At 38.3% G+C, this 15,549-nt stretch overlaps 3 protein-coding genes across 3 annotated transcripts; 1 reads left to right on the forward strand and 2 right to left on the reverse strand.

Moving 5' to 3' along the window:
- Positions 1-1,936: 1,936 nt before the first annotated feature.
- On the forward strand, positions 1,937-10,365 carry LOC120250567 (mediator of RNA polymerase II transcription subunit 33A). Its single transcript, XM_039259394.1, has 12 exons — positions 1,937-2,346; positions 3,012-3,122; positions 3,572-3,913; positions 4,552-4,850; positions 4,967-5,058; positions 5,146-5,503; positions 5,661-5,871; positions 6,164-6,278; positions 6,480-6,641; positions 6,742-7,417; positions 8,185-8,391; positions 9,045-10,365. Exons 1-12 carry the CDS (start codon positions 2,075-2,077, stop codon positions 10,157-10,159), a joined length of 3,960 nt encoding a protein of 1,319 aa, XP_039115328.1. The 5' UTR covers positions 1,937-2,074; the 3' UTR covers positions 10,160-10,365.
- A 31-nt stretch (positions 10,366-10,396) lies between these two features.
- On the reverse strand, positions 10,397-12,601 carry LOC120250568 (pentatricopeptide repeat-containing protein At5g19020, mitochondrial). Its single transcript, XM_039259396.1, has one exon. It carries the CDS (start codon positions 12,491-12,493, stop codon positions 10,430-10,432), a length of 2,064 nt encoding a protein of 687 aa, XP_039115330.1. The 5' UTR covers positions 12,494-12,601; the 3' UTR covers positions 10,397-10,429.
- A 506-nt stretch (positions 12,602-13,107) lies between these two features.
- LOC120283684 (probable serine/threonine-protein kinase PBL7) lies at positions 13,108-15,523 on the reverse strand. The gene is made up of 6 exons (XM_039290399.1): positions 14,849-15,523; positions 14,509-14,756; positions 14,040-14,428; positions 13,811-13,943; positions 13,615-13,704; positions 13,108-13,525 (listed from the first exon to the last, which is right to left on the reverse strand). The coding sequence occupies exons 1-6, from the start codon at positions 15,195-15,197 to the stop codon at positions 13,364-13,366; spliced, it is 1,371 nt and encodes a 456-aa protein (XP_039146333.1). The 5' UTR covers positions 15,198-15,523; the 3' UTR covers positions 13,108-13,363.
- Between the last annotated feature and the right edge of the window lie 26 nt (positions 15,524-15,549).

The following is a 15,549-nucleotide window of genomic DNA, read 5'->3' on the forward strand; positions in this document are numbered from 1 at the left end:
TAAAATATAAAATATAAAATATAAAATAAAATAAGAGTTTATCACTTGTATATATATATATATATATATATATATATTTACACTTATGATCAATAATTATATGGTAACAAGTTATGCAATGAAAAAGATTTGAATATCATAGCTTCGCTTTTATCCGTCATTGCTTGTAATATAATACAAGGCTAACATAAGGCTCCCCACACAAGCTCGCATGATGCCTGGATAAATATGAATAATATATATATATATAGATGACAGTGCTTTTTTTATATGAATATATTGGATTTGAACCCATGACCTCCCCTTATATTTTGGTATCATACCATTGAGCTATCCAATGATTGACAATATATATATATATATATATATATATATTACCGGTGGATGTTTTTGTGGGAGTTAATAACACTACCATTTATTGTTAGAATGATGGTGAAATATTTCTAAGTAATTATATATTTTAAGCTGGTTTTAAGGTTTTTAATTTTTTTTTTAAAATTATTTTTTTTTTATAATTTTTAAATATTTTTATTAATAATTTATTTAGTGATTTATAGGTCACGCTAATATATTTCTCCATAAAAGTAACATCACAATTTTTTTTGGTTTTCCTTTGTGTTAACGAATTGTCTAAAATAGAAGTGCAGGGGTGGGTAATGAGTGAATGTGACTGAGAATGAAAGAAAAGCGAAGTCTCCACTAACAATTACTAAAAGAAATAAATAAAATAAAATAAAATAAAATAAATAAAAAAAGTTAGAAAGAAAACAAAGCATGGAGTTGGTGAGTAGTTGGCCAGTTGTCAACATGCACACACACACACACACACACACACACACACAAAGATACTCCTCCCAAGTCCCACCAATAGCAACAACAAAAGCCAAGCGTGCAAGGTGCTTCTCTTCACAACTCCAACACACAGTTTTCTATTTATTATTATTACTATTATTATTATTATTTCCTTCTTATTTTGTCATTTTAAAATAACTACCTTGTCTTAAATTATTGGGTTTATTATTATTATTATTTTTATTTTTATTCAAGTCAAAGGAAAAGCAAACTCGTTTTGTTATTTCTCATGAAATACATGACTCGAGTTTTACAAGTCAACTCTTTTTTTAATGTTTATTCTTGAATAGTTGGGACCAGATAATATAACAAGCAAGTCTCTTATAAATTTTGATTTAATTATATAATTTCTTTAAAAATTTAACGACTGAGATTGTATATCAACTTTTGCTTTTTTTTTTTTAAAATTTTTTTTTAAAGATGGATAATTTATTCATATTTTCTTAACTACTTCATTCATTAAACTTGCAAGTAATAAATAATAAGCATACAATTATTTTTAAATATTATATATCCAAATACGTGTTTTCTATATTTACGAAAGCTTAAGTTCATATTGCCAACTCACCCACGCAAGAGAAATTTTTTATGACTTTTTTGTGAATTTCAAATTCATAATAAAACTTCTTAAAAAATAATTATATTTAAAATAAATTCATGAGTTTATCATATGATACTCCACATCAACTCAATCATGTGATCCTTGTTTATTGGAAAATTGCACGGATGATCCGTAGTACAACTACTCTAGAAAATACATATTATTTTAACCACTTAAACCAAAATTTGTTTCTTTAAAAGTGAGAATTCACAACAAAATATAATATTTAATTTTTAAAAAAATATCAAAATTTCTAGTCAACCCACGGTGTTAAGCAACGATGAAGTGGCTTGTGTGGGTGGTCATAGAGTTTATGTGTCCGGATTTTACCTCCACTTATTCTGCTGAGGTTTGTGCACATCTCTCTTTCTCACAGATTTCGGTAAAATGAAAAACACATATTAATAATTGTTTTTTTTTATTAAAAATAAAATAAAATTAAACATATATATATATAAAAAATAGAAAACAAATGAAATAAAAAAGAAACTCACGGCAACTGAAATCGAGGAGGTGGTGATCGGATCCCGACCCAAAAAATGAACTCCAACGCGCGAATCGTTATACTACATCGCCGCAATTGAGCTGTCGCCGGAGCTCGCGCACCACGCCGGAGCTCCGATGACGGCGGCCGCGACGCACTCGGACGCGCTCGCTGAGTACACTCGCGAGGCGCAGGAGCGTGGCTGCGACCCATTGACCTGGGCCGTACAACTCTCGTCCATGATGGCTGCCGCCGGAGCTCAGCTGCCCTCAACGGAACTCGCCGGAATCCTTGTCTCTCACCTCTTTTGGGCTAACAGCAACGTTCGGCTTGCCTGGAAGTACCTCGACCGTGCCCTCTCTGCTGGGCTTGTTCCCCCAGTTCTCGTCCTTGCTCTTCTCTCCACCAGGCACGCTCTAATCTCTATATTTGTTTCTCTTTCCGTGCATTGGTGTAGTCTTCGTTGACTTGGTGATGATGAACTCTGCGAATTCGGATTTGGTTCTGTTTGTTTTGATAGATCCAATGCTGGTTTTGCGAATTCTGGGTTCAAGAAATCCTTCATTTATTGTTGTCTATTTTGATGAATTTTGTATCTGTTTTGCAGGGATTGAATTCTTTGAATTTTTTTTTTCAGTAGGTTTGGTATTTTGATGCATTTATTCTTTTCTATGTTTCTGGAAACCGGGTTTTGATAAATCTTGTGGATTTGTTTGAACTTGTCTTGATGCATTTTGGGTTGATTTTGAACTAGGTTTGATTTTAATGAACAAATAGGCCTTCTTCTGGTGTGTCTGATGTTGCTCTATTCATCGTTCATTGGTTTCTTATGTCTGTTTCCAATCCTTTTTTTTTGTTCTCCTGATTCAGTTTGATGCAAAATGTTTTCTATTCCACTTTGGTTTAATTGTTAGCAGCAAGGATGGGTCAGAAATTGAAGTGTAATATAACCTATTTTCATTTTCGGCAGATTTGATGACATAATTTGATCATTACTGTTTAATTGATATGCTGCCTGTTTTCCTTGTGTGTCTCTTGCCTTGCTCTGATTGCAATTAATTTTCACGGCTGCAGGGTAATTCCATGCCGGAAATCGAGGCCAGTGCCATATAGACTTTATTTGGAACTCCTCAAAATGCATGCATTTAATTTTGCGTCTCAAATTAAAGGCCCATATTTTAAAAAGTAAGTATGAGCTTCTCGCACATGAAACCTGAGCATTTTTGATTGTTCATGCGCTACAAGTTAGCTGTTGTGGAGTAAAGATAGCGAGTCAATCAACCTCAGTCAGCTTCTGATGATTGCATATGCAGTTATAACCTTTTTTCTTCTTCAGCAACAAACTATGCATGTTATTGATATCATCCCATTCGATGCATTTTATACATTGTTATTTATTGTCTTTGTGTCAAATGCTCTACTTCTTGCTGTAATAATTACACATTCCCCTTACTATCTCATATGATAATTTATCTGATGACTGTCTCTTTTATGTTGGTAGCAATTTGTTGCATTTGTAATTATTTCAACTGAATTAGTCATATGCCTGTTCAGTTACTGGATGCAGAATCTCCACCTTTCAAATAGACAAATACTATTGTTATTATGAATAGTAACAAATATATATTATTCAGGATCATGGCATCTGTGGATGATGTTCTGCATCTTTCACAAGCATTTGGCCTTCAAGCTTGTGAACTGGGGGTTCTAGTGGTGGAATTTGTATTTTGTGTTCTATGGCAGCTTGTTGATGCAACAATAGAGGATGAAGGTTTGCAGGATTTGACACCAGAAAGGAAACCCATTTGGTTCACTAGGCAAGATATGGACATAGACAGAGAGGCCAATGTTGGTGTGAAGACTGAACACATTGAGAAGATACAGAAAACAAATATCGGGTTGGCTACTGAGTTCATCAAGGAATTCCTGCACCACAAAGTAATTTCCAGGCTTCTTTCCTTGGCACGTGACAACATGTATGAATTTTCATCTTTAATATGCCTAACAATCTCCATTTGAATTTCCTTCGAAAATCAATAGCTACTTTTTTGTAAATTGTGATATCATGGCTTTAGAAAATGAAAGAGAAGTTTCCTGGTTTGATCCAACCTAAGCAAGCCTGCAAGTAACAACTGGCAACCTTTTATTTGCACAACAATGATTGAAGTTCCTTTTGTACGGCACAGGAAAGAAAAGAAAAGAAAACTACGTTGCCTGAGTACTAAGCTTAGACAACTTGTAGATGTTCCTTAAATTCTGACTTCAATATGAGTTAATGATTCAGTATCAATGCTGACACCATATGACATCTTATCTTATGCTTAACCTTTAATGGGTTGTTGGCGTTGAATTTGAAGTATCATACTATTATTAAATTTCCTAGAGCACTTATCCATATTAAATAAAATGTTCTTATTGATCTTTGAAATCTCCATTTAGTTATGATCATCTTTGCTGTATTATTTTAGATTACCCAACTATCTAAAATCTTCAGCACGAATTCAGCACATTGTTTCTTTTATATTTTCTATTTCAAATTGTGTGAGCATACAAAAGTTTGATTTCAATATATTATCTAGAAAATATTTCATCTTCATATTTTTGCACATTGCAGGCCTTCTCAATGGGGAGTGTTCACTCTATGCTTACGTGTACTTGAAGCAAATTCATCATCATTACCTTCAGGAAGTCTGCTTCAGTTGGCAGTAGATGACCACAAAAAAATTAGCCAAGAATGTCATCGTGGTCACCATGAAGAGCTTAATGCTTTGATTGCTTCTGAATCTTCAACATCTTCTGGTGGTCAATGTCATGGGACTAGCTGTTCTGCCCTCTGGATTCCTTTAGATCTCTATCTTGAGGACTGCATAGATCTTTCTGTTGCGCCATCAAATGCCATCGAAATCCTTAGTGGTAAAAGACACATTGGAATTGCCTAAAGCAGATCTGTCTTAGGACAATTGTTTCTTATCTATAATGCAGTGATATATATATATTTGTCCTTCATTCAGTTGATGATTTTACTTCAGGTTTAATCAAGGCTTTGCAAGTGGTTAACGGGACCACCTGGCATGATGTTTTCCTAGGTCTTTGGCTGGCTTCTCTTCGGCTTGTACAAAGGGTATAAATCCTTTGTTTTCATCTACAATCTAGTTGAATCTTGTGCATGCTACCAGCACTTATAGTGAGACTTCTTACCTGTGTTCAGGAAAGAGATCCTATAGAAGGTCCTGTACCACATCTTAACTCTCGGTTAAGTATGCTGCTGTCAATTACTACACTTTCAGTTGCTGATGTAATCGAAGAAGAAGAATTAGCTCTTGCCAAGGATGCAGAATACACCAGTCAATGGGAAAATAAAACTGCAAGTAGTGGAAAGCGCCGCAAAGATTTGGTTTCCAGCTTACAAGTACTAGGTGATTATAAAAGCCTGCTAGTTCCGCCTTCATCTGTTGTGTTGGCAGCCAATCAGGCTGCTGCAAAAGCTACTATGTTTGTCTCAGGCCTTACTGTTGGGAGTGGTTATATGGACATGATTAACATGAATGACAAGACACTTAACTTTTGTAAGTGACGTTCTATTTGTGTAGATATTCTTATTGTTTTTTATGAATCTTATGGATGTTTTTGTAATTTTTGTAGTTTAATCTCAAAGCTAGTGGACAATTGAGTATTAACAAAAACTGAATTTTGGCGCCACCTTTTTGTCAAAATCTGTTGCAGCTGGAAACATGTGGCATCTGATTGTTGAGGCTTGCATCTCACGAAATCTACTGGACACATCTGCTTATTACTGGCCTGGTTACGTCAGTGGCCTCATCAACCAGATACCTCATTCTATGCCTGGACAAGTGCCTGGTTGGTCTGCCTTCATGAAGGGTGCCCCATTAACAGCGCCCATGGTAAATGCTTTGGTGGCAACTCCAGCTTCAAGGTGTGTTGGGTGTTTAACCTTCTTAACAATGTACATTAGATATTTTAAATTTCATTCTGTATGTGCTTGTTTCCTACTTTGTTAATCTTGGTCATAGATGCTATGCAGTAAAATTATGTTTTAAAACGTCCTGTCTGTTAGAGCGGCATACTTTTATTTGTTACCTTCTTTGGTTTGATGTTTTTAAATGTCTTGTTTTTTAATATTGTTTCTGCCTTTGGATATAAGATGCTCTTTATTCGGAAGTTTCATGAAATGTAGCAACTAATCAACCTTACAAATTTGATGGAAGCTTAGCAGAGCTTGAGAAGGTCTTCGAAATTGCAGTCAATGGATCAGATGATGACAAGATTTCTGCTGCAACTATTCTTTGTGGAGCATCTCTTACTTGTGGATGGAATGTTCAGGTAGTTCATATGGTGAACTAAAGAAGCAAGATCTTTCTTTTCTGTTGTTGATATTTTGTATGATCTAAAATGAGTTTGATGCCTCATTTGTTGCATTCTTCAAAAGCTCTGCTGTCTTTTTCTCCTGTGCTTATATCATCTGTAAATCCAAGATAAGTTCCTGGTGGTGACATTTATTTATATATTTATTTATTTTTTCAGGAGCACACTGTTCGCTTTGCTCTGAACCTTCTCTCTCCTCCTCCTCCGGTTGATTATTCAGGAAGTGACAGCCATCTGACAGGTCATGGCCCTGTTCTGTATGTTGTTCTTGCTGGAATATCCTCCGTTGACTGTGCTCAAGTTTTCTCATACCACGGCCTGGTAAGCATCAATTCCATGAGCATTCTTACATATTTCTCTAGCATGTTGTTTACTCATGGAAGACATAAGTTTTTCTGTGTTTTTATATCTATGTTTCTAGGTTCCAGAACTAGCGGGTGCACTAATGGAACTATCTGAGGTATTTGGGTCTTATGTTCCTAGTATTTCATGGACCCTTACTTCAGGAGAAGAAATTACTACTTATGCAGTCTTTTCCAGTGCATTTATTCTACTAATGAGGCTATGGCAATTCAACCGTCCACCTCTTGAATGTTGCCTCATGGGAGATAGTGCCCCTGTTGGGTCTCAGCTCAACCCAGAGTATCTTTTACTGCAGCGTAATTCTCGTGTGTTGGATTCTTCTAATGTGACAGATAATGGGAAGGCTTTCAGAAGTCTCTCTACAAGTGCAAAATCATCTTCCGCACATCCCATTTTTGTTGACTCATTTCCAAAGTTGAAAGTCTGGTATCGACAACATCAGGCTTGTTTAGCTTCTACTCTATCTGGCCTTGTTCATGGAACTCCAGTTCATAAAAATGTAGATGCTCTTCTTAATATGATGTTTAGGAAGGTGAATAAGGGAACTAATCAGACAGGTTCTACAACATCTGGAAGCAGTAGTTTAAGTAGTTCTTCTGGCCCTGGGAGTGAGGAAACCTCAATCAGACCCAAATTACCTGCTTGGGACATTATGGAAGCAGCTCCATTTGTGGTTGATGCTGCACTTACAGCCTGTGCCTATGGAAGACTATCTCCTCGTGAATTGGCTACAGGTCAGTCTTGTTTTTTTGCTATTCTACAGTGCCTAGTTAGGTTCTTTATGTTTGTTCTTATCTTTAGTTTGGATGACATAATTCAAAGCCAATTGGAGTAATCAAATTCTAGATACAACTTATATTTTTGTTGGAGGACTTGCACAACCAAACATGATAAGCTTAGGCTTTTTCTTTTTAATTTTTATTTTTAGATACGTTGATAAAATTGGACTTCAATATTACTCTTTTTCCCCCTAATTTATATTTTTTAATCAGCATAGCTTGACGGTTGGAATTGTTGTGATTAAGAGAAGTTTTCAATTATCAGTTAAAATCTTATTCGCTTGCCTGGTAAGGTTTGGAACAGCATATATACACTTAAGGGTGACATTTCTTAAAAAATGGAGTAATATTTAATTTTTTCTGCAAACATTTATTGTCGCGTAGATGAGTGCATCTGTTGGAGTTGCTATACCCAGCACCTTCTAGGAGAGAAAACAATGTTAATACTTGCAGGATCCTTCATTTGCAGCATGATAAACTGTTAGGGTATTCTCTTGCTTTTAGTATTTTGTTTTTCAATTATGATCAATGATATTTAACCCGGCTGAACAATTAAGAATTTATTTTGTAGATGAACCTTTTAATTTCTTGTGGTCGATTACAACTGATTATTGGTTGAAAGATTTGCTTTCATTTCTGAGTATGAGTTCCACATGGTTTCCTTGGAATTTTAATTATTTATAGTGAAAGAATTTGAACATTATGTTGTTCAATTGTTTTAGGCCTCAAGGATTTGGCTGATTTCCTGCCAGCATCATTGGCAACTATAGTGAGTTACTTCTCAGCTGAAGTGACTCGTGGAATCTGGAAACCGGCTTTCATGAATGGAACTGACTGGCCTAGTCCAGCTGCAAATCTATCTACTGTTGAAGAACATATTAAGAAAATTTTGGCAGCCACAGGGGTTGATGTTCCAAGCCTTGTTGTTGGTAATTTCTCATCTTATTAAGGCTCTTTGTTTGCTATATTAATATGTTAATGTATCGCCACACAGGTATATCTGTGATGGTGATGAGCTGAGGAAAAAACAAAAAGAAGACTAAAATCAAATAAGAGAAACCTTATAGGATTTGCAGACTTGAAAAGAACAATGACATTGTGCAAGTAACTTAAGAGAGGATAAATAGAAAATCCTAAAAATAAGCTGCTGAAGTGAGTTGGTAATTCATTTCATGATGGCAGCAAGATGAAAGGATCCCAATGAGCTAAATAGGCTATTCCTCTTAGGATGCAATTAGACTAACTCTTCAGCCTTCGGGTTCTTTCATACAAAAAAAAATTAGACTAACTCTTGAAGCAAGCTAGAATTGAATTTTGTACTAACGAGCACATTTAGATTGTAAAGCTGAAGTTGGTACCATCTGCCAAAATCTCTGGATAGCTTGCATGCAAGTAAAAAAGCGCAAAACCTGAGGCTTTTGGAACACTATCTCTATTTTCAGAAAATTAATACTTTCTTTGACAGCCTTCTAGTAAAACACTTAGCCATACAGAAACTCAAGCTTGATTTTACAAAGTACTGGTTTTGCCGATGTGGCACTTATTCTAAGCATCTCATTGTTATACTGAATTTTAACTACAGGAGGAAGCTCTCCAGCTACGTTACCATTACCCTTGGCGGCCTTTGTGAGCTTTACTATAACTTACAAACTTGACAAGGCCTCAGAACGCTTTCTCAACCTTGCTGGTCCAGCTCTGGAGTCACTTGCAGCAAGTTGCCCATGGCCAAGCATGCCAATTGTTGCAGCATTGTGGACTCAAAAAGTCAAGCGATGGAGCGATTTCCTCATCTTCTCTGCATCCCGCACTGTCTTTTATCACAACAATGATGCAGTAGTGCAGCTCCTCAGAAGTTGTTTCACTGCCATGTTAGATCTATCAACTTCTCTGCTTTCTAGCGATGAGGGCGTTGGCAGCCTACTAGGCCATGGCTTTGGTTCGCATTTTTCTGGTGGCATCTCTCCGGTTGCACCTGGTGTCCTCTATCTTCGAGTCTACCGATGCATCAAGAATGTCGTGATCCTGGCAGATGAGATTCTCTCTCTTCTTATGTGGTCAGTTAAAGAAATAGCACTGAAAGTTTTTTCAAAAGAAAGAGCAGAGAAACTCAATAAGGCCAAGTATGGGATGAGATATGGCCAGGTCTCTCTTGCAGCTGCAATCACACAAGTAAGAGTGGCTGCTGGACTTGGTGCAACACTTGTGTGGTTATCAGGGGGTCCAGGTCTTGTCCAGTCTCTGATCCATGAGATACTTCCATCCTGGTTCCTATCTGTGCGTGAACTGGATATTGATGGAGCCAGTGCATGGATGGTGCACAAGTTGGCAGGCTGTGCACTTGCTCATTTCGCCATGATTGGTGGGATATTTGCCTGGGGCATTGGCTCATCTGGGCTATCCAAACGCCGACCAAAAGTGTTAGGAGCTCACATGGAGTTTATAGCAAGAGCATTTGACAAGAAGATCTCCGTCGGCTGTGATTCTACATTGTGGCATACATATGTTGTTTGCTTCTTAGGCTTGATGGTAAAGTGTGCTCCGAGCTGGGTGTTGGAGATTAACTCGAGCGTGCTAAAGAGGCTTAGTTGGGGGTTGAAGGAGTGGGAGAAGGACGAGCTCGCCCTTGCCTTGCTACAGAAGGGTGGGGTTACAACCATGGGTGCAGCAGCTGAAATGATCATACTTGCAGGTGAATAATTCGGAGGTTAAGTCTTGTAATGATCCACAATCTAACAAGCTTGTAGATGGAGATCGTGTCTGATTAGGACTCTGTGCAGCTAATGCTTTGCTGGTTGTGTAATTTTGTTAGATGTAGAGCTTGTTACACAGCACTTCTAAGGTTTTCTAAGAAAGAGTACTAATTTCATCTGCAATGGTTGTTTCCTTAGCTTTCCTGAGTTTGTTGAAACAGTTCCAATCGGTTTCTTTTTCTTTTTCAGCTCCAGGTGCTTAAAGATCTTACTGATCTCAACGGTCAATGAAAGAATGCAATGCACTACAACCAGGTTCTCTGTTGAACCTGCTCTGTTGCATTGCCCTTCTCACCAGAAATACGTCGTCCCACCTGCCAGCATTTGCATATATATTAGACAGTAGCACTCTCCCAGCGCCATGCTTTCCATCCAACCTCGCTAACCTCTCTGCCGCTCTCTCTCCAATCTTGACATCACCATGAATCCTGCAAGCTGCCAGCAAACTCCCCCATATCACCACATCCGCTTCGATGGGCATGGACTCGATCATCTGCTCAGTTTCCTCCAAACACCCTGCTCTACCAAGCAGGTCCACCATGCACCCATAGTGTTTGATGTTTGGTTCAATGCCATACTTGCTCTTCATCGACTCAAAGTGGCGTCTCCCCTCCATCACCAGCCCTGCGTGGCAGCAGGCCGTTAACACCCCTATGAAGGTGATTGAATTTAGTTTGATCCCGGTCTTCAGCAAATCATTAAACACTTGGAGAGACATGCTCTCATGCCCATGCATTGCCAGACCACAAATCACTGCATTCCATGGTGACACTGACTTCGTATGATGTCTGACAAGATCGAACACTTGCAGAGCATTCTCAATGCTTCCGTGCTTAGCATACATATCGATGAGTCCAGCAGTCAAATTGTCTGTGAGGGGAATAGAGCTCACACGTATATAGTTGTGAATCCATTCCCCTTGTTCCAGTGTGCCGGAGCTGGCAACGGCGGAGAGAACACCCAACAGTGTGATCTCATTCGGTTCGACACCTGCCATTCGCATGTCATCAAAGAGATCCAACGCACATCTGGACTGTCCATGATGCACATAACCCGTAATCAATGTGCTCCATGATACAACATCTCTTTCAGTCATCTCATCAAATAATCGTCTTGCAGAATCTATCATTCCATTGCGAACAAACCCTGCCATCAAAGCGTTCCATGAAGAAATGTTCTCCTTGTTCCCCAAACTGAACTGCAAGCACGCAAGCTCAATCTGCTGGCAATCCATATAAAAATGAATCACAGTCGATTGTAAAAATGCATGACAATCCAGTCCGGTCTTGACAATCACAGCATGCAACTGTTGCCCTTCTCGGAGGGCAGCTACCCGGCCGCAACCTGAAACTAAGTTCACCAACATAACTTCATTCGGGCTCACACATAAATCTTGCCTCATTTCACAGAATGCAAACAAAGCCTCCTTCAATTGATCCGCTCTCAAGTACCCATCAATCATTGTACTCCATGAAACAAGGTCTCTTTCAGGCATTTCGTCGAACAGCTCTCTTGCATCAACAGCACGCCCAGCCTTGGCGTAACCATTTAGCATAGCGTTCCAAGTGACTGCATTTCTTGACAGCATTCCTTCGAAAATGGCTCTGGCTTCGTCCAGCTCGGTGCACGTCGCGTACAAATGCACTAAATTCGTTGCAACGAGAACAAACGCATCAAGACCACATTTTTTCGCCACTCCATGAACTATCCTTCCCTCGAGAAACGCACGCAGGTTGGCGCAAGCGGATATGACGCTCGCCAGGGTGACCTCGTTCGGCACCACGCCATCAACCACCATATCACGAAACAAGCTCAGAGCTTGGCCAGATCGGCCACTTTGCGCGAGACCCATAATCATCGTCGTGAATGAGACGCAATCTCGGTCAGGCATTTCATCGAACAGGTCACAAGCCTCCTCGATCCGCCGTGCTCTGACGTGCATAGCGAGCATGATGTTCCAAGACGCGGTATCTCGGAGAGAACTCGATGCGAAAACTCGGCGAGCGTCATCGACATGGCCGCACTTGGAATAAAGGTTGATGAGGCCATTGCGGACGAAAAGGTTGGAGATATCGAGGCCGGACTTGAGGACAGGGGCGTGGAGCTGTTGGCCGGAGACGAGGGAGGTGGAGAGGGATTTGAGGGCCGCAACGAGGGAAAACTCAGCAGGGCTTGAATTGCCGGCGAGGTGTTTAAAAATGGTTGCTTTGCGGGCACTAGAGCAGAGGCTTGGATGGAAACGACGAAAGCCGAGTCGGGAGCCATTGTTCATCTCTATCATTACACACGAGTCTCAAAGTGGTTTTATACATGAGCTCTAATTATTATTATGTTAACATTTTAATCACATTATTACAAAACAGGGAGAGAAACAAGTTTATATATTCAAGTAAAACATTGGGAAGAGCATTATATTGATTCATTATATATATATATATATAGGATGCATCTTCTACGTATGTTCATAAATTAAATGTTGGTGCATTCCATCCAATAGTTATGCACTATATAATGAACAATATTGCTATGTTTATAAATAGTAACACAATAAAAAATAGGATGTGCAGTGTTTTGATTTGAACTGCTGAATTAATTTCAGTACAGTATCTCAATAAATCTGAATCATTCAAATTTTTTTTCTACTATATCTACATTATTTTTTTATAAATAAAACAATAATTAATGAACCCAAACTAAACTCTAATTAACCCTCACTATATATATATACCTCAACTACGGATGTTCAAAGTTAATGTTTTCTCATATATGTATATATATATTTTGCAGTATTTTTAATAAAAAAAATTCAAATTGTATTGGTTTAATTAACTCAAAGCAGATAACAGTCCCTTGCAACTCACTAAGTACTAAAATGGTACCCAAAAATATAGTACATAAAAGAAGAAAAGTACTAGCAGATATGAATGGAGGCAGTTTGATAACAATTTACAAAAATGCAGTCATTCTAGTGAATGTACATTAGCTCAAGAATACTCTTTATTCAGGAGAAGAAATTTAGGAGATAAAAGTACTGCAAATTCTTGATAAGGATTTTACTGCTGCTGCTGTTGCTTATTGGATTCAATTTTGGTATAGCCTTTGATTTCCATGTCTTTTTGTACTTTGTTCTCTCTTAACATCATCCAATGAACTATGAACAAGGTACATGCAATGGTTGAAGTTTGGAGGGAGTGGTAGGAACTGAAGAACAACTCTGGTTCTTAACCAAAGGAATGAGAGATTGCACCACATCAGTCATTAGAGGCCTGTATTCAGCTTCTGATTGCACACAAACTGCAGCAATTGCAGCAACCTATTGCACTCACTCACATTAACACATAAATTCAGCAATAATACAAATCATAACAAATTAATCTATCAATCAATTGAGTTTGAAGTAACCTGAATTAGATCTTTCTGGGAGTACTGGCCTTGTAGAGCTGGATCTACCATTTCCTTCAGTTTTACTCTGTTTGTCAGCCTTGGCAAAGCCTGTTTAATTTAACAGAAGTGGTAAAAAAAACATTAAAAAAAAAAAAACCTTAAATATATAAAAAAGTTTAAAGAGAAGATACTATTCTTAAGTTAATATACTCACCCAAGAAACAAGAATGTCTTCTTCAGGTGGCCTTTTGAGATCAATAGGTCTCCTGCCAGTAAGAAGCTCAAGAAGAACAACTCCATAACTATAAACATCTGACTTTGTGGTAAGCTTTCCTGTTGAAGCATACCTACAAAAACCCAAACAAAACAAACAAACAAACAGACACATTCATATAATGACAACAAATTATTAATTGAAGTATCTGGATGCAGAAATGACTCACTCTGGAGCAAGATATCCAGTGGTTCCCAAAACTCTGGTTAAGACCTGTCCATTGATTCTATCCGAACCGGTTCTCGCCATACCGAAGTCAGAGACTTTCGCTCGATAATTATGGTCTAACAATATATTGCTGCTCTTGAAATCTCTATGAATTACAGAGGGAACAGAATGTTCATGAAGAAATTCAAGGCCTCGGGCGCAATCGAGCGCAATTCTTAGCCTTATAGACCAATTCAATGCAGGATTCCGGTGCCCGGAGTTGGGATGGAGGTGATGCTGAAGACTCCCGTTAGGCATGAACTCAAACACGAGCATTCGGTGGTGTTGATCGGCGCAATAGCCAAGCAACCCGACCAAATAAGTACTATTCAATCGACTTAGTAAGTCCACCTGTATAATCATAAACATAAGGTAACATACTAATATATCGAACAAAACTAATAAAAGACGGAATCGATGAAAGAATGTACCTCTGATCTGAACTCTCTTTCTCCATGTCTTCCTTCTCTGTGCAAGACTTTAATGGCTGCAACAGTGCCATCACTAAGAATCCCTCTAAAGACAACTCCAAATCCTCCTCTACCAAGCACATTGGCTTCAATGAATCCATCAGTAGCCAACTCAAGCTCTTTGTAAGTGAACACCTGCCCTCTCTTGCACCTCATCATCACTTGAGGAGAGAATCCCAATCTCCCACTATAAATACACCTACCAATCTCTGCAGTTTCAAAATTTCAGAGTCCTTCCAAAAGTTTTTTTTTTTTATTATTATTCAAAAAAGGAATCAAATTAATGAAAGAACTCTCTTACCAGGACTATAACCAAGTGTGTTACTGGCTTCAGTAGTGAAAATAAACTTAGAGAACTGAGCTTTGTTCAAACTGCTGTTTCTAGTGCTTACATTGCAGCTGCAGCTTGGTTCATGGACAGTGTTGTTCTTTGCCGAGCTGGCTCTCCGGAGAAGAAGAAGAAGAAGAAGTGCAATGACAATCAAGAAGATGACTACTATGGGTGCAATTATAAGGAGAACAGACTTGAATGCTAGAGTTTCTTTTTGGTTTTCATGGTGGTTGTTGTTGTTGTTGTATTCATGGAACATGTGGTGGTGCAAAGGTGGTGGCGCCGGAGGAGAGACGGCGAAGAGAGGCTGAACATCCATTAGAGAATTAACTGGTGGTGAAGCAGATGATGATGATGGATGAGAGGTGTGAAGAAAGTGAAGAAGTTATAAGTTATTAGAATTAATATATGGAAATGAAAACAATGGAAATGAAAAATAATAAAAATGTGGTCAATTTGTTCTTCAGGTCCACACATCATTCCAAGCTTCATTCACATGCACTGGCTTTGGTTGTGCCCACATATTTCACACCTAATTAACTGTTTCTATTATTGTGAGATGCTTGAGTTGATAATGAGTAGAACAGGGATTCAGCTTCTTTGTTTTTCTGTTTCATTGCTAATTCTTCTTTTGCTCTTGCTTCCAATCTTAGCAAATGTACTTTTTGTTA

The sequence above is a fragment of the Dioscorea cayenensis genome, chromosome 19 (assembly GCF_009730915.1).
Source record: "Dioscorea cayenensis subsp. rotundata cultivar TDr96_F1 chromosome 19, TDr96_F1_v2_PseudoChromosome.rev07_lg8_w22 25.fasta, whole genome shotgun sequence".
NCBI classification, from domain to species: domain Eukaryota; kingdom Viridiplantae; phylum Streptophyta; class Magnoliopsida; order Dioscoreales; family Dioscoreaceae; genus Dioscorea; species Dioscorea cayenensis.